The 20,097-nt window shown below is 38.6% G+C and overlaps 1 protein-coding gene across 1 annotated transcript in view; it reads right to left on the bottom strand.

Moving 5' to 3' along the window:
- Positions 1–1,107: 1,107 nt before the first annotated feature.
- The window catches only part of TMEM170B (transmembrane protein 170B), a 34,831-nt gene continuing 15,841 nt past the window's right edge, over positions 1,108–20,097 (bottom strand). Inside the window, exons 2-3 of the mRNA XM_045811536.2 lie at positions 18,253–18,423; positions 1,108–9,026 (exon numbers count right to left, since the gene is read on the bottom strand). Coding sequence (XP_045667492.1) covers positions 8,896–9,026; positions 18,253–18,423 — 302 coding nt within the window. The 3' untranslated portion in view covers positions 1,108–8,895. The remainder of the gene's footprint in view (positions 9,027–18,252; positions 18,424–20,097) is intronic.

Genomic DNA, 20,097 nt, shown 5'->3' with positions numbered 1-20,097 from the left:
TTCCCTCTGCTCTTGTTCTGCCCCAGGGGCAATAACTTTGAAATTTGATATTTTTTCTCAATGCTCAGTAAATATCAAAATACCCAAAACTTACCCATTAGAAAAACATTGTAAAAATATTACTTCAAGAGCCAAAGATAATAGACACAACATAGAAAATGTCTTTTTAATCTCAAGATTTATGTTTTGCTCAAGAACGTTTTAAGACTTATGAAATAATAATTTTATAATTCTTATGGTTGAATGAAAAAGTTACTTAGAAAAAATAAATTATATTTGAATTAAGTAATTAGTATGTCCACGTATGTGGAAAAAAAAATGTTTACTTCCATTTTGCTTGCACAGTTTTTAAAGTTACCTCGCTTTTATTCCCGTGGGGTTTGTAACAATTACAGGGACTGGCTCTGTCAGTCCCAATCTTTTTTCAGGCAGGAGAACAGATGAGCCTAACTGGGTACCTAGTACCAGCCCCTGGAAATCCCTAGCAAAAAATCAAAATATTCATAAATTTGACAATACAAATCCTGAGTTGATAATTTTTTCAAATCCCCATGAGGCCATCTGGTCTTGGTCAAGAATGAGATTTTCTCTCATTGCAGGTAGGAGCTTCCAGAATGCTCTGTAGAAGCCAAGAGAGCAAACTGGAGAAAACACACAGGTAGGAGACTAAGAAAACCCGAGCACAGCATTATTAGCCGTGTGACCTTGAGAAGTTTCTCACCTTCTCAGAACCTCCAATGCTTTATCCGTAAAGGATTACCTTCGTAAACCTTAGTAATCCACTTAACTTGAAGGATACATATAAAATGTCTTAACAGATAATAAACACTCAATAAATGGTAGTCATTTATTCATAAAATTGATAGTGTGCCTTTTAAAACAATAATTCTTAGAAGAAGATGTTTATTTGGCCTACGACTGGTCCTAGGTAAAACAATAAACTCAAGCAAGTTTAGCTTGTGGACTTCTTGCTTGCTTTTTGCAGGACTACCTCCAAAATCCACATGTAAAACCAGCCAAGAAGACCTGAACAGGGGGAAAGAGAAAACAGTCCAGTCTGCAGTGAACGAGCGGAGAGTCTATGTCATCAAGAGTCAAAACACCCCATAAAGCTTTTAAAGACAGGTTTATTTATATATAAGTGCATGAAATTGAATACAGAAATTTTATTAAAATACTGTATATTACAAATTTTTAATCCAATAAATTCTATGTAATGATGTTTAAGTGCTGGATTCACTTTTAACAGTTGTCCTGTGTGTGTCAGTAAAGAGTTCACCCTGTATATTACAAAGAGGAGAGACACATGGACCTCAGAAACGGTCCTGTGATTAGACAGTGGATGATATTCATTGTGCATCTTTTCTTTAAAGCAACGAATTGGAACCTAGATCTTGTGTTTGCAGACCAACTTTCTAGAGTCAAAAATAACTTGCATATGCTTATGGCTGCCCTTCGAAGAAAATGAGTGGTGGAAAATAATTTAAAATAAAGACCAACATCCTGAAGGCTAGCCTGATGCTTACCACGATTAAAAAACAGTTCACTGCAAAACCTGTGTTCTCCAGGAAATTACGCTATATACACAGTGAGATTTGTACATGAATTGGGAAATAAAAAAATCGCTTATATAAAATTAAAAATCAATAGTATACAATATTTACAGCTCGTTAGGTATTATACACAAACATAGTCTTTAAAGTAATCCTTCGAAATTAAACTGTATTATGTAAACATGCAGTCACATACTCATACAGTGTAGTTTATAGTCTTAACAGAAGGGGCGGATTGTGTTCACATAACGCAGGGTTCCTCATCACATGTACCTTTGCTTTTGTGCGTGACCCCGTCCGACATTTATCCTTCCTGTCTTTAAACTTCACAGTACATTAAGTATTTCTATAGTAAAAATAAATCCCTGATGGTAAACATATGCCTAAAGTTTACATAAAGTTTCTGCCCTTGTACTACGATATAACGACACTAACACTGTTCACACTAGAGTTTCTAGTTTACGAGAAAACTAAATTTTAAAATCCCACATGTAATTGTCTTGACTACATTTTTCTCCATTTCAAACTTACTTGTAAAAAGAAAAAAAAAATTATAGACGAATACCGCATCGTGAAAATGTAAGGAAAGTAGTTGTCATCTGTCGGAGTCAATGGCAAAATGGCTGATTTTTATTCACCATAAGGAGTTAATTCAGTTATACCGTCCCTAAACTCTAAATCCCCAGTGACGAGCGCGCCAATCTTGAATCCTGCCAAATTCACTTTGCAAAAGTATCTTAACTTCCAAGGCACTAAGGCATCATTTAGCTTTTAAAAACTACTGTGTTTTACTAAATGATTCATCAGTGGTCTGAGAGTTAACACAATTTGAAAGTGAATTTTTAATACCTATCGGGTAAACTATATTTTTGCTATTTAAATCAAGCCATTTTTGTTGGTTAACTTGAAGTTGATCCACTTGTCCTCAGATGACTAGAGTCAGGGGTTAATACTTCATGGTAGAATCCGAGGAATTTTAGCAAGTTATAGTACTAAATGAAAAATACTGTGGAATTTTATTTGTTCATCTAAACGTGTATAGCTCGTGTGTGTGTGTTGAGTAGAGGGTTGAAACTGTAAAAATTTCTCCATCATAAATGCATCTGATATCACAGATACCAAGAAAGTGTCAACAATTAGACCATCAACTCATCCAACTTTGAAAGTAAATCATTTTTAATTACTTTTCAAACAAGTGCCTCTATTTCACTCTCCATGGAGAAAACTTTAAAACGTTCCTCCCCCCAAGATACTTAGTGATGATGTGCAAATATTTTAGTTTAAAAACAAGAGAAATTTCTCATCATCAGTAGTACTGTCCAGTTAGCATTCATTTATACAGGGCTCTAAAACAAGAGATGAACTTTGGAAATCATCAGTATGTATTTTGGAGAAAAAGTGTTAGTTACGGTAATTATGAATGATAGTTCCTCTTCCTATATATTTGTGTTACACTGCTTTCCAGTTTCAGTTACATACCTAAATACATTCCCAAAGAGGGGGCTGTCACATTCCCACTGAGGGGAGATCGTTATGGGTGCAGTGTATAATCCAAAAAATATGTAAGAAGTTCATGCTCTCTTGGCTTACCTATAGCATTTATTTTTCAGTAAGATTATAGCTGCATAACCATAAGGTGTTAAGAACATTTTCTTCTAAACCACACTTCTGGGTCTATCAACAAACTGTACATATGTTTAAACTAGAACATATGACATCGGTATGGAAGGAAGAGGGAGATTTTTATGAAACTGCAAAATTAGTTCTTGAAACCGACAAAGGGTCATTATGTAAGTTCAGCATATGCGCAATGAATGTAAAGCCGAGTCCTCCAAACGCGAGAGGAGACCGTTACAGTTCAGAGCTCAGTTCATTCAGAAATGTGGGTGCCTCCATCAATTTAATAAAGTATTCGCTGCTGCATTGCCACATTTACTGAAAATACTTTACATATTAACCACTACTTCCCCAAATTCACAGATACGTTTTCAGATAACGACTTTAGCAGCCTCCTCAAACACACTGTACTGTCTACACTGAACAGAGATCCTTCCGTGAGAAGAGCACACCCATCACCACACACACACGTAATAGGATTGCAAATGCTCCGTTCAGTCTCACAAGACACAGCATGTTGTAATCCTGCCGCAGACATCCTCACACAGTGTAGTTTACGGATCTACCACCAGGGGGCAGCTGTGTTCCCATCGCCCAGGGGACTTCTCGCGACCGCCCCAGCTGGCGGGCCCTTCCCTCCAGCCCTTCTTCCTGCCTTTAAACTGCCCGCTGCTACAAAATGCTACCACATGTTTGAAAAACCTTATCATCTTTAATGAAATAATGTCGTTTTGCACCTTAAGAGTGTCCCCACAAGCTGTTATAAAAAGGACTAGGAGTTCAGAGAAATTATGAGCCAACTGCTAGGATCACTAGCCTGTTTTCAACACTGAGATTCTCACCCCTGATTATTGAAAGGAATGGCAATTTACACAGCGACCCAGCAAGCGGTGCCCAGCTTCTCTCCATCTAGGTCTACCAGAATTTCTTCCTGACGTCCGATGGTCTTCACATCTTACAGACAAGTAAGGACTCTTTGAAGAGAGTCTGATTAAGACGTTCTGAGAGAGAAAAAATTTAATAGCAAGAGTGAAGTAGTTCGAGAATATTTCAGAAAAAATATCCTTAGCATCTTGTGACTTTGTGAATTATAACCTGGACGTAAATCAAAAGTAACAGTATCTCCTCGCAGTTAGAGACAAACGAGTAGGGCGTAAGCACCTTTGGTCCATGGGAGGAAGGACGCGGTAGGCGCTGAAGCCCGGTTCTCCTTCCTGCAGAACTGACATGACGCCTGAAGCCCGCAGCCCAGGGTGGTGGAGGAGAGGAGGATACAGAGGACACCCTTTCCCATCCCTAAAACGAGGACAGTTAGGTTGCATGCGGTAGACATTCAATGGATGTTGGCTGAATGATCCAAGGGAAGCGAGCGGGAAGCGAGCAGGGTAAGGCAAAGGCAGAGAAGTCAGCGCTGGCTACGCTCGTTTAACTAGCGATAAACACAGCAATTTCACCCTGCTTGCCCCGGCCATCTCCACCGCCACCAACTCCCACAAGTGGTCTTGGAGAATCTGCTCATTTTTGAAATAAAGAGGTGGAGAGGAGGTAAAGGAAGCAAGATTATAAGAGACATTTCTCAGTTTCCTTCTTAAAATATATGTAGGGGAACATGTGGAAACAGAAGAAAATAGATGAATTTTACAAAACCACCCATTCGATTGCTGTTAAAAATGTCATTAAAACCATTCTAATGACTCTCTTCTTGACCACCTGCTGCCAAACATGTACTGCTCTGCGCTCATCCGCAAGACGTCGACAAGCCCTGGCTTCGAGTTGATGGGGTGGGCTTAGAGTCTAGTGCTCCGTCCACTCTGTCACAGTGATGATATCTCAGCTACAGAAAGTCCTTTTGGTGAATAAAATGGGAAAACCAGAATTTGGGGGCAGGGGGAACAGGACTTCAACTCTCAAACAGAATTGGGAAGTAAAATGTCCCAACCTTTTTAGGGTGTACAATCAATCACTTTGCTAGCTCTCGGTGGACTCAAGGGCAGGGATCCCCCCTCGGTCATCCTTGTACTTACTATAAAAATACTCAGTACAGCACTTTGAAAACAGCAGATCCACCAAACACGCTTATGAGACTAAGTTAGTTGGCATGGCAGTGCTGGCTTGGCCACAGTAACACGGCAGCGCTGTTTGTGTCTTAATTAGATCTTTAAAGGCCTGTTCAACAACACTCTTTGACTTGAACTTATCCCTGTTGCTTATATCACAGATGCATGATATACGGGGCAGCTCATTTCCTTATTTCTCACTTAAAGTACAAACAAAACCCTTATGCTTTTTTGGGCAATGGAAATGTACATGGCAAATACTAAGAAAGTACATTGGGTAACAAACTATAAGACTATTTATTATACACTGCGATCTAAAGTGAGAATGATTAAGCTGTGTGCGCCGAATAGAGCCATCATTTAGAAATGTCCTCGTTCTAGGCAACCAGTGGAGTCATCCCATGGGGAAGATCACTGGCACCTCCTTCATTTAAAAGTTTTATGTATTACTTGTAGCTTTGGTGGCCCCCCTGATTGATTCTGATCTATGGACAGTTCTAATCAGCATGTTAAATAATAATTAGTTTGTGCATATTGGCATAGATCTCTTCTTTGGGGAACTGATTTCACCATCAGTAGTACTTTAGTAAACATTTTTTTTTTTAATAAAGGAGTGTAAACTCTAAAGGATTTCCCCCTTCCTTCCTGCATTTATCACGAAGAAAGTTTACTGCTAAATCACATGTAAATTTTAAGATGGTGTAACCCAAATACACCAATAAGGGCTTTTGTCACATCACAAACAAGGGTCTCCAGCACTAATAAACCAAGAAAAATGTCTCCAAGTTCAAAAATCTCAAACATCCTTACTTATTTAAAAGCTCATTCAACTGAACAAATATATAAAATTCTCTACTAGAACATGAAAGTGTTCACTGAACAAAAGCTTTCCAATTAGACTATATTCATATATAGCAGCTTTACATACATGTATATAATGACATATATGTGTGGGGGGGTATATATCATTAAGCATTAGTTGTCTCTGTAGGAAAACCACTGATTTAAAAAAAAATCTCGGCATAGAAATAGCTATTAAGACAATGTCATCAATTCACACTATTCAACTGCATTTCAAAACATCAAGAGAGTGACATTTGCACAAAATCCCAATGGAAAGAACTGAAAACAGCAAAGAAACCAACAATTCCCCCAATGGTTAAAAGTACACACACAGACACAATTGAGAGTGTAAAGCAACCTGATGGGGATAGCCGCAGGACACTCCGTAGACTAATTATTAACCATCCAATTATACTTCCATTCTTAGAGCAAAAACAGGAGTTGAAATCTCTTTGGTCCACACATTGATGGATTTAATGTGTCCAGGTTATTTTCTGGCTAATTTTGGATTCTAAACCATGTCTCCGTATTCCCTTATCATGATAACTTCCTTAAGTCGTGAAACAACCATATGTTAAAATAAATATTCATATCATAGATCTGAAACAACGTGAACACATTATTGGTAACTCCTCTCAAAGAATATGAACACTTGAAATTACCAACAGAAGAGCCAAAGTAAAGGAAGAACACAATTCAAGTCTAAAAGAAAAGGAGAAATCAAATTGACTTGGAAAATTTGTGCCTAAATTTAATTTGGGAAAACATCAGGAACATAAAGAACACAAGAAAATAATTTTAGGCTTGTACATAATAAAAAGAATTGATTTTAAGATTACTTCAAAGATCTCTAGGGATGCATAGTTGCTTACTGGTTTCTTTAAAAACAGATTTCCAAGCCACAGCATTAGTAAACCCCCCAAATTGGCTTCCATACTGGTAAAAGTATCCCCAACCCCCTATTGTTAAGTCATTGATACACATTCTGCTTTTCAGGGGAGAAAAAGTGGTGTGGGTAATGAAGGTCTTAAACTGAATGGGACCTAATAGAAACGTACTTTTTACCAAATCGGGTTATAAAACAGTGAGGCTAGAGTATGAAGATTATTTTTTAGATCGCCCTTAACTTCATATTTTCTGCAGTGGCTTTTTGAGTCAGCACATTTATAAGAGGACCTGGTATTTAAAACAATCTCAGGGGGTGCCTGGGTGGCACAGCGGTTAAAGCGTCTGCCTTCGGCTCAGGGCGTGATCCTGGCGTTCCGGGGTCGAGCCCCACATCAGGCTCTTCCGCTATGAGCCTGCTTCTTCCTCTCCCACTCCCCCTGCTTGTGTTCCCTCTCTCGCTGGCTGTCTCTATCTCTGTCAAATAAATAAATAAAATCTTAAAAAAAATAAATAAATAAAATTAAAAAAAAAATAAAACAATCTCAGGAGGAGACAAATTCAACCAGGTTCTGTTTCCCTTACTCCTTGCACTCTTAGAAACAACTGCATCTTGCCAAAACCTCTTAAAATGTTGTATTACTAAGGACCTTTTCATTCTAAAAATGTCATCACTGATTCTAGGAAAGTTAACTGCACAAATCAAGAACCGAACAACAGAGTCAGCGTAATGTATGTTCAGTACTGTACCGATATGCTGAGATTAACTGCCAAATTTTTAAATTATTTATTATATTCCCCAATTTTTACTTAGCGAAATTATGTTACCACATGCCCAATGTAAGATAGTTTATTACTCTTCTTATATAACTTACTTGTTACTTATCTACAAATGAGGCTCTTTGTTTTCACGGCCTAATTTAGGCCACTCTTTGAATATAGGTAATACTCCAGAATGAAAGACTGTTTATGTTTTGTCAAAAATCAAGATATATGCAACAAGTAATATAATCCCACCGAGATACTAGTTATAAAGATGTTTTCTCCATGAGATACATGGCAAAAACTTTCTTTAGAAGGGTCAAAGAATGCAACATGCATTTCAGACTTCTTTTCTTACAAAGTTTATAAGAAAATTTTCAAATTATATTTTTATGACACACGAACTACAGTCAATGTGTGTGACCCATGAAGTTTTTGAATTCATGTCAATAGAATAGTTACGTAGGAGGGAAACTATTAAAAGAGTGTTATTTAAGTGAGTGGAAAGGATGCACCGTACGGGTCTACTTGGAGTCCTTGAAAGAGTTCAGCTAGTTTTCCATTACATATTATTTTCCATATAAATTAAAGTAAATAACAATGCCTAAACATATTAAAGCCCTAAATCCCAGAAACGTTCAACATTAAAAACCAAATAGTTTACCTCCTATTAAATGATTCGGTGTTCAGCACTCATACGGGATTTAGCATCACGAAACAAAAATCTCACTAGTTACCTGAATTCATGTCAAATATGGTTCACAGCACTCATCTACATCTGCACTTGGAAATTGTCACATGATCAATGTTAAAAAAAAGAGAAGAGTTTGGCACATATATCAATTCCTCCAAACGTCCCTGTAACTCAACACAACACTGTTAAGAACAATGAGTCAACACCAATGTTAACCTGATTGGCAGCTAAACAAGGTGCTTCTTCGAGTAGCTTCCCGTAGTGTGATGCGCCTGGCCTGGGACGGAGGCACGTAAGGTGCAGTGCGGTAGTGCAATCACTTGGACACCAGAGGGCGATCTTTGCACACAGCTCAGGCCGGCTGCTGCGACCTGCTCCTTCCACATTCTCCTTCTCGATTTCATTGCCGCTCCTTCACAACGCCGTGTTCTGACAATCTGTACATCTGTTTCCTTAAGTGAAGTAAGACATTCCCACCGAAAGCTCAGAGTGTGGCGAGGATCCTTGAGAAGGAGATGATTAATGTCAATACAGTCTGTCCCACGCCCCACACCAGCGCCTCCAAAGGGGCCATGTTCTTCCCTGCAACCCGGTAGATGCCCGCGACTGCTGCGCCTGCATGAGAAGGGGGCAGAGAAACAAAACAACACGTTCATTCCCTTCGTAACACACTGCACCGTGGGGACGGCAGATCGCTCTACATCCCAGCACGCCAGAGTCAGTCATCCGTCATTCTCATCTTCCAAACTGTCCACGGAAGTTCCCGTGGGAGTGGAAAAAGCCACACTTGCCCACACCACTTCACCGAAGGAAGGCTTTTCTATCCAGCTGCAAAATACATATCTACAGTACATGCTGTTTACTTGACACCAAACATGTTCATAAAACATGAATAATTTGTTATTGTACTCTCTCACCTGGGCATTGAATTAAACAGACCACTATTTTTATAAACATACAACTCAATATACTGATAATTATAAATGAAAATACAGAAAACTACACAATTTAATGCAGTTTCTAAGTTATTCAAGAAATTTTTTAAAAATTAATTCTTAAATGTCATGAAATATTGAATAGTGACTACTACATTTCAGAATCTATCATATAAAGTTTATTATGTTTTTTTAATAAAGCATACAACCATAAAGTTATTTAGAGACCAGTATCTTGACATCTAATAAAAATGCAAGATGCACCTGACATCTGTTCGGGGAACAATGTTTAGATCATGCACACTTCCGAGACTGGGAGAATCCCAGAGTTCAGGAGTCTCAGAGCCCATCTGATTCAACACTTCACCTTATTAATACACTATATAATGAAACATTTAAATTTGAGTATGCCTTCTCACAGATTGAGATGGCCTTCAAACTTTCCCCTAGAAAAAACTATCTATCCTAGAGTGGCCAAACAAAAGAAAAGACCAGAAGTAAATGATTCAGAGACACTGAAATGACAATTATTTGAGATAGAAGTCTGTTCATAAAAAATTAGCTAAGAATTAACTCTGTATTTCTCTTAAAATCTCCCAAATAAAAGTAACTATATTCCTCTAAAGAGATATAAACCAGAAAAGGAAGTTATTCATCTATGCCAAGGACTTCATATGCATATTTTTTAAGAAGGAAATCAAAATGTATTACATTTTTACTACATACAATGTATATTGATATAGCAACTTTACAAATACTATCTTTAAATATCATTCCACTCCACAGTATTATCACCTAATGTAAAGATGAAAAACAGAGGTTCAGAGAGTTTCAATGACTAGCCCAAATTGAAATTCCAGGTTAGTCTGACTATAAATCCCCAAATCACTCTATCACATTTCACACGTTCACGTACGTGAAAAAGAAAACAAGGAGTTCAGAAAATCATAAGTAACTGATAAACACCTCAACATTAAATAAAACTCCTAGTGGCACCAACATTTACTTAATCGAGTAATAAACTTCACTAGTATAACTGGTGATATCCTCAAATTTTAGAATTGGTGAACACTCTTTAAAAATTTTAAAGATCTGGGGCATCTGGGTGGCTCAGGGGGTTAAGCAGCTGACTCTTGATTTTGCCTCAGGTCATGATTTCAGGGTCCTGGGATCAAACCTTGCACTGGGCTCTGTGCTCAGAGAGGAGTCTGCTTGGGATTCTCTCTTTCCCTCTCCCTCTGCCCCTTCCTCCTACGTGATCTCAGTCTCTTTCTCTCTAAAGTAATAAATAAATAAATCTTTGAAAACAAAAAAAATTAAAGATCTTATGCTTTGTTATCAAAAATTATATTAAAATAAAAATACTAAAATAAACCTGAGAAATACTGTTTTTATGTGGATTTACCCTAAATTTCCATGGTGTTGGAACAACTAGCAGCCATTAGAAGGAATAAATCTAGGTCCCTACTTCACACCACTGCCCAGAATAAATTTCACATGGGTTAAAGAACAAAATGTTAAAAACAAAGCTATAAATGTAAACTTTAAAACAGAAGAGAATGTATGTATGATCTTAGGAAAAGAGGACTACTTAAAACTACATAAAAAAGAGGAAAACCCAAAAGGGACGGACTAGAAAAATACTTGAGCCATGTCCAGAGTACAGACACAAACATATATACACACAAACACACATGTAATAACAAAGGTGTATTTTTTGTAGTAGCAAAAACAAAAACAAAAACAAAAAAAACTACCACAAAATCAAAAGCAAGAACCCAATATTCTTCAGTCTGGCATGGGTAAACTAGATCAAGCCCACACTATGAGACCCATACAATTTCAAAAGAAGAATAAAAACCTTATGAACTGACATAGAAAAAACCTAAGACATATCATTTATGCAAAAAAGAAAAAGAAACCTAAAACTATATATATTCTCTACTAGTACATATATCTGTGTGCGTGTGTGTAAGCATGTATATATGTAAATATGAATGAATGTAATATTCATATATACATACAGTCTGGGGGATATAAGCCAAACTGAAAATAGGGATTACAACTGAGAAGGGCACTGGTTTGGGAGTGCTAGTCCAAAGAGACCTTTGCCTTACCCATAATGTTTTAAGTTCTACAAGGAGAATATGCAGTCGTATGTTACTTATGTAATTAAAATTAATTTTAAAAATCTAACAATTTCTACACCAACTTGCCTACACTTCTCTCTAATTCCAAGAAACTTTCATCTTCAAGTCAGAATATCTTTCAATCCTATTTTCCAAACTAAAATACTAGTAAGTAATGACGAAATTCACTGAACTCCTGATCTGAAATAATAAGGAATAAATTATACTTTAAGCTAGGTAGCAAATGCTTGTAGAATAAGAAAAATTGTGTACATGTTCAATGTCAAGTGTTTGCTCTGTGACTAAAAGGAATGGTGCTTGTATTTATTATTTCTGTGCCTCTGAAGTTCAGGGTGGGGTCCTTTGGCTGGAGGTGGAGGACCCGGAAAGCATGTTTGGACATCTCCTGTAGGGTTTAGAATTTAACTGGAGGTCAGGAGCCATGGAAACGTACTACCCAAAGAGACAAAGCGAGAATGGAATAAGAAAAAGAGATTTAAGGAGTAGAAAATGAGTACTGAGAACCTTTCCACTCTACCATCATCTTCTTTCCTAAATAAGCTGACTCCTTTATTATTGAGCTGGTCTTGTGATTAAAACAGATTTCATGCTGGAAGGCCCTGCTGTTCCAGGAAAAACAAACAATACTACTAAATAACCCATTCTTCTTTAAAATCTTTCAAGGAACAGATGGACAAGCCCTACAAGCCTCCACAGTGTTATACAGAAAATAGAACAAACCGCCATTTTCTTTCCAGTGGGTAATCAGTTAGGAAGAAATTCAGAAGTTACAACTTCCCTCCAAAAGAAGTAGATTTACAGAAGCCCCCACTGCACTGGGATTTCACACCCAGAAGCACTGGTCAGAAAAGACCGTACCAGTGGAACTCTTAATCTAAAGGATTGGCAAGAAAACAACTTTGCGTGCCTAATAAATGAATTTGGAAACACTGCTACTAAATATTGAGCAGATTTGAAAGAGTATTTATAAAAATATATGTAGGGGCACCTGGGTGGCAAGTCAGTTAAGTGTCTGACTCTTGGTCTCGGCTCCAGTCATGATCTCAGGGTCGTGGGATCCAGCCCCACGTCGTACTCCAAGCTCAGCATGGAGCCTGCTTGAGGTTCTCTCTCCCTCTGCCCCTCCCCCTCCACTCTCTCTCTCTCTCTCAAATAAAAAAGTCTTTAAAATACATATTTTATATATATAAATATTCAATACATATATTGAAGCATGAATATACCATAACTTATCCATCCAACTGCCAATAACATTTGTTTCCAACCCTTAACAATGACAAACACTGATTCTGTGAACATCCTTGTGCCCACACATGCAGTCAAAATTTCTCTTCAACATGGGTAAAAGCAGAATTGCTCAGTCTTACATTATGGGCATTTTCAACTTTACTAAGTAATGCCAAACTGTCTTCTAAAGTAGTTGTACCCATTTATATTCCAGTTAACTCCGTATCTTCAGAAGCAGTTGGTATCTTTTTTTAATTTTTGTCAGTCTTGTAAGTAAGAGATGTCATCTTTGTGATTAATTTGCATTTCCCTGATAATTAATGTGACTGAACTTTTCTTCCCATATTAGAGACCAGGAGGGTTTTCTACTTTTATGAAATGCTTGTCAAATCTTTTGTCTTTTTTTCTACTGAGTTTCCTTCTTATTGGATTTATAGGGTTTTTTAAATACAGTTTGGATATTAATCTTTTTATATTTATATATGTTCACAAATGTCTTTCCCCCCAATTTTTGCTTTAGTTTTCACTCTCTCTACAGTGTATTTTGCTGAACACTAGCCAGATGAAAGACCACAAATTTTATTGCCTTTATTTTTTTGGTGAAATACAAGGCTAAGTCATACAAGAACAAAGAAGACACAAGCGGAACAGGATGCTTGAAATAAATGATGCCTGTCTGGAACTGCCACTACCAACAACGGCAGAAAGAACCGCTTAGAAATAAGGAGAGAGCTCCCGAGGACCGAGGGACTAGCGAAGGCTGGCAGAGTGAAGACAAAGTGGAGGAAGCAACACTGCTGAGCTGACATAGGGTTAGTGAAAGATATGAACCTACAAGGTCGAGAGAGGCAAGAAGAAGAGCCACCAGTGGACGGAAGATGTCAATACACAGCAACACACTAATGGAAGTGATCTGATTTGGCCTCCGTATTTTCCGAGAGAAAGTAGATGTGAAGGTTAAGGCAGATTTGGCTTTAACGGTGTTGGTTCTATCAGCCTGTGTGGTCAGATGAGGGGCCGGCGAGCTGTGGTCCACAGGTCCGACCTGCATACCACATCACACAGACGTGGCACAGGAGCGAAGACCGGTTTTTACATTTTTAAGTGGTTTTTTTTAAAATCAAAAGAAGAATACTTCATGATACATGAAAATCATACAAAATTTAAATTTCAGTTTCCATAAATAATGTTTTATTGCCATACAGCCATGGTCATGTCTGATCCTGAGTTATCTTTGCATTCCTACGGTAACACTCAAAAGGTAAATGAGCGTATACTTTTCCACTCCTGCTCCGTCTTTATCTTGCTTAACAAGATTACACTGGCGTCAGCAAATTAAGCTGTGCATGGCTTTTACTTTTTCCATTTCCTCAATAATTTGGATAAAACAGGAACTAAACCATTCCTTCAAAATTTGGTAGAACTCATCTGTAAACTCCAGTTGAGCTGGAGTTCCTTTGGGGGGTGAGGGTCTTCAGCACTGCAATTGCTTAAATGTACTCATACGCCAATTTTGACATTTCATACTTAGGAATATATCCCTGTTTGCAAAACTGTCATTTTTATCATTCTTTATTCTATCTCTATCATTGGGTCTGTAGTCATTTATTCTATTTTGTTCTATACTTTGCTTTTCTGCCTTAACTTTTTTTTTATTAGTTTGCCAGCAATCTATTCATCTTAGTATCTTTCCAAAGTACCAGTTTTTTGCTTTGTTTATCTTTCATAGACTCAACTCAGAAAACTGAACGGCGTTTCTCTACACCAATAAAACTAACCAATGTCATTGAAAGATACCACGAACAACAACCACAATATAAGAGTTTAAGAATTAACCAAAAATATGCAACCCTCTTGTTGAGAAAGACATTTTTAAACTCTAAGGAAAGACACAGAAGATGATCTGAAGACATGGAAATCTAATACATGTTCTTGGGTGGAACAGTTTACTCTGCCAGTTCTTCCCAAATTAACCTCTCCATTCAATTGAATCCCAACAAAAATCCCAGTTATACTTTTAGAGAAACTGAGTAGACATATTCTAAAATCTATGTGAAAGAATAAAAGTCCATAACAGCTATGTTAACTTTGGGGAAGAAATGAGAGGGATCTAGCCCAACCATGTATTAAGAAATATCACAAAACTACAAGGATTTAAAAAAAAAAAAAAAGTGACCTTGCTGTAAGGACACATAAAAAGACTAACAAATCAGAACAGGTTTGAGACAGATCTTTGTGCCTTGAGCATAATACATAAAAAAGGTGGATCAATGAGGATGAGTGCTTTGAGTGGATGGTGTGGTCAAAACTGACTTATTATGTGGGATGAAAAATAAATACACCCGGAATCCTATCTAATACCAAATACAAAGTTAGACTCTAGACCAGGGCACAAGTCAGGAATTTATGAAATTATGCCTAAATGCCAGACCCCTGTTTGTAAATAAAGTTTTATTGGAAAAAGCCAGGTCTCTTCATTTACACACATCTCTATCTGCTTTCACACTACAATGGCAGAGTCAAAGAGCTGTGACAGGGACCACCAGGCTTGCAAAGTTTAACATAATTCCTTTAAGGAAATGTTTGCTGACTCCTGTTCTAGAGGAATTAAAGACCTCAGTATTAAAGGTAAAACTATAAAATTAACATTAGAAAATATATCAGCATATCTTTTGACCTTGGTGTGGGGAAGAACGTCTTAAATTATAAACCATAAGGCAAAAAACTCTTTGAGCTGATAGCACAGAAATTAAGGCTTTCTCCTCAGTAGATATCATAGATGAAGGTAACTGATAAAAGACTGAGAAGTTATTTGCAAAGTCCAAAACCAACAGGAGACCAATACCTCTCATGTATAAGAAGCCCCTATAATTTAAGGAGAAGGAAGCAAGAACCCCCAAAGAAGCACATAATTTAAAGAATCAATTTGCAGAAAAAGAAATCAAAATATATAATGAGAATAGGAAGAGATGTTCAAACTCCTTAGTGATCAGAGAAATGCAAATTAATCCAACACAGAGATGTCGTTTTATACCTTCAGATTTGCTAAAATTAGTCAGGTGTATAATGCCAGCTGATGGCACTACCCAGACACCATTTTTCCCAATTTTGGATTAACTAACAATCAATACCAACTAAAACGAAAAATCACTATATTGAAAATAAAATCTAAGAAGGAGTAAAATATAATAGGTGTGTATCTATATTCAGTCAATATCTTATTCAGAATAGATATGAAGCAATCGTTTGCACACTTGAATACACAGCTCTGAGTATACAGATGCTCACAAATTGCATTTAGAAAATATAGCTAAAATAGTCTCATTTTGGCTAGTGTTCTTAATTCAACTGTCTTCAGGTCAAAAGACTAGCCAGAAGTTTAAATGTTTTATGGCTAATCTGGATACAAATTTTTACTTGAAATTATGTCAGACTTATCTTTTTAAGGATTTAAACTATAACACTGCAGTTTCTAAAATGCACCACTAGAGATAAACTGAAGGACAGTGACATTTCTCCTGCTCTCTGAGCTTGTACAATAATTTATGGCAATAAATACACATCTCCACACACTACTTACAACTCCTGAGTGGGCTGTTCCTTCTTTCCTCCTCTGTTCGTGGGTTCACAATTATAGCATTGGCCCCCATCGAAAACACTGGCAGTCCCTTCCGAGCCTCTCTGTATGCCACCACGGTGAACAAAACTAATTCAGACTGTTTCCTTTTGCCATAGTCCTTACGTCATGTTCAACCACAGGTACTACTCCTGTTCAGATCCCAGCCTCAAGTTCAGATCACAGGTGAGGCCTCTTACTTCCTCTTCCCTCCCCCATTTCTTCCTTTCTTTCCTCCGCACCTCCTCCACTACTCCACCCATCCCTCCAACCAGTATTTTCTGAGTATCTGTTATGATGCAGGTACTGCTTTACTGTTAGGAACACAGCGGTGGTGAAGACAGACAAGGTCCCTGCGCTATCAGAGTTTTCTCTTGGTTCTTTACGTATAACTATATTCAGCTATTAAAACAAATTTTTCTGTTGGGCTGCTTTGTCCCTTGCCAACCTCATTCAAAATGATCTTACTTGTTTTGCGAGGCCTGCAGGGAAAAAAGTCCAAATTTTTTGGCTCGCCTTCCACGACCCTGTAGGATTTGGCTCCACTGTCTTTCCGGCTGAATCTCTACCCTTCACTATGTGTAGCCTGTGCTGCAGCTAACCCTAAGTGCTTGTTTCAAACCCTCTCGATGGCAAAATGCATGAGGCACCGCACAACAAGGTTACAGGCTGCAAGCAGCCACAACAAAAACCTAATACGGAGTAACACAGAAACACCGAACGGTGAGTGAAGGAAGGATGAAAAACAGATGAATACATGGAAATCTAATACATGTTCTTGGGAGGAACAGTTTACATGCCAGTTCCTCCCAAATTAACCTCTCCATTCAATTAAATCCCAATAAAAAATCATAGTTATACTTTGTCCCACAACTATTTTATGAATGTCCTATCAGCGCCACAGGACAGACACAGAGACGTGGGAACAGGGCTTTCCTCCCCAGGCAAGGTATGCCAATCCCTCTGGGAAAAGGTGACTGTCCTACACAAAAGGAGGCCTTTGAACTACAGAAGAAAAGGACTTACTCTTATCTGGGGGCCTAGGAACCAATCAGAAGGGAGGAAGATGTCCTTTTTGTGGCAGCAATGAGCTGCCCCAGACATACGGGAGCAGGCTAGAAGAGAGTGGCAATATAAGCCTCTTCTACCCCCAGCTGTGGCAGAATTCAGCAGCAGCACAGAGAAGCAGCCGGTGGCTGGCAGAGTCGCACCAAGGACGAGGCCGCAGAACCCTCCGGTCTCAAGAGGACGCATCTAAGTTCTGGCTGAACAGCACAGCAGAAACCAGCACCAGCTCTCTGAACCCCAGGTGGAGCTGGGGCCCCGGTCCGGTGTGAAGGAGAGGCAGAGGGAATGACCCCGAGGCCTGTATGCAGTGCACTGTGCACAGCCCAAGAGGAGAGCTGCACACAGCTCGAGGACACACTCATGTGGCTGATCTCTAGAAGGTCAGAGGAGATTTGTGTCCTAACAATTTGTGTTTAAGAAGCAAGTGCGATTTTACTTTGTATTCCTAGGCAGATCACATTGAGGACCTACGGGCTCTATTTTCACTTTTTTAATGACAATTATCACTGTCAAATTTGTGTGCCTATCTCTCTCCCAGACTACTTAGGGAGTTCCTTTAAAGCAAAAACTATGTCCACTAGAAAATAAATTTCCCCACGAGTTTCTGTGCCCCTTGACAATTTTTATGAGTTGTTCTATTTCTCACAGAACCTTGCATAATGAGTCTTCACAGAGAAGGACAAAAACTATCCGTTCAGCGAGTAAACGAACTGATCTTCACCTTCCAGGGGCAGTGTGATCGGTGCTGAAAATAGCCGCCGTGGGAGATGACGCTAAGGTCACAGTCGTCGTAAGAATACAGTGCATATACAGTTAGGGCCTTAAACAAAACAAAATCAACTTACTAGTAATCATTGCTCCGGTTACGGAAGCCAGAAATCCGATGCTGACTGCAACGAGCGAGATTACTCTCCCCTGCCTATGTCTCTGCAGCATCACAAACATCAACACGCCCGCAGCACCATGGACAAACAGAGAGGAGAAGAGAGCCCACAGAAAGATCCAGTACCACATCTCTGAAAGGAAAAGCAGAGCGTTAATAATTCTGTTGAAAACATCCTAGAAAATTCGCTTTAACAAACAGGGAGCGCCCAGGGTTTGGAGGAAGGGTCAATGAGATATTGGGTATAAAAACGCCCAGGACAGCGCCTCGTACGTAGTGTCACTGAATAAGCGTGAACGACAGTCACCGTCACGGACGCTCCATGGGGAAAGGGTTCCAAGACTTCAGAATATGAAGGATACACTCTGATTGGCTCTAAATGTCTCCATCATGCAGCTATAATCCATCCACGGGTCTAATCAATCCCTAGTATATTTGCGAATCTTTCGGAATAAAGTTAATTAATTGTTGTTTGAGATATGATTTTCCATTCTCTACACTAAATAACAATGTTAAGACATGTTTGAAATCTACTCCTTAATCCAAATGGTTCCAGAAATCAACGATTTTATCTTTTATCATTTTAAGAATTTCAGGCAATTCCATCCCTGGCTCTCAACTTTATATACTAAGGCATCACTCAGAATTTTTTTTAATTCTTTGCCAACTTTATATACTAAGGCATTTCAGGCAATTCCACCCCTGGCTCTCAACTTTATATACTAAGGCATCACTCAGAATTTTTTTTAATTCTTTGCCAACTTTATATACTAAGGCATCACTCAGAATTTTTTTTAATTCTTTGCCAAAGGTCCTTACCCAGACCTTTCCAAGCTCCATTGTTCTTTCTTCAAAGTGTCCTCAATTACTGTTCATTCTGGTTTAGGTCACGGTTGATGAGCGAACCCTCCATTCTGTCTCTCTAGTGCTCATTTCATTTCTTTCTGGCTTCCTGCACCCTCCTAGACAACCCGTACAGCTCCTCTGGGCTTTGCCAGGTCCTTGCATTGACTCCATCTCCCTGCCCAAGCCCGCGGTGAGGTACATCTGGGGAGGCAACTGATCCCAGCTGGGCCGATCATTCCCTTCCTGTGGGAATTCTGGATTGGGCCCAAGGGAGCACCTCAGTCTTCAGGTGGCTGAAGGATTTGTGAAGAGCCATTTCTTCATCACATGATGAGAGCCACGGAACAGGACGAAAGAAAAATGTCTCCATCAAAGACACGAGACAACCAAATCCCTCATTCCAGTGATTTCTAAGGCCTGCCACATTACTACCCTTTGTTTCAAAGCAACATCCCAGTTTCCTTGTAATAAAATCCTGTTTTATGTAAACTAGTTCAGGTAAGTCTTCTGGTACTTAGAGCTGAAAGAGCTGACTCTAAAATGTTGGGAGGTCACCTTGAGGATCGTCCTTGGCATGCAAACATTCTGAAATGCAAAATATCTGCTATTTGTGCTAGTATTCACTCTCTATCAAGTGTAAAAAGAAAGGTCAATGAAACAGTCATGAAATAAAGAGAACAAAAATGGATGAATTAAAACATATTTAACATCATTACAGATATGCCCTGTTGACGGGAATGTAAAATGGTGCAGCTACTATGGAGAAATATGGCGGCTCCTCAAAAACTTTAAAAAGGAACTACCATTGATCTAGCAATTCCACTTCTGTGTATACACCCCAAAGAATTAAAAGCAGGATCACAAAGAGAGATCTGCACACTCATGCTCATAGCAGCATTATCCACAATAGCCAAGAAATGGAAGCAGCTCGAGCGTCCACCAACGGACGAATGAATAAACG

The sequence above is a fragment of the Ursus americanus genome, chromosome 32, assembly GCF_024610735.1.
Source record: "Ursus americanus isolate L20-20 chromosome 32, mUrsAme1.1.p, whole genome shotgun sequence".
NCBI lineage: Eukaryota > Metazoa > Chordata > Mammalia > Carnivora > Ursidae > Ursus > Ursus americanus.
Note: the sequence above shows the minus strand (reverse complement) of the source record. Positions and strands in the feature narration are given on the sequence as shown.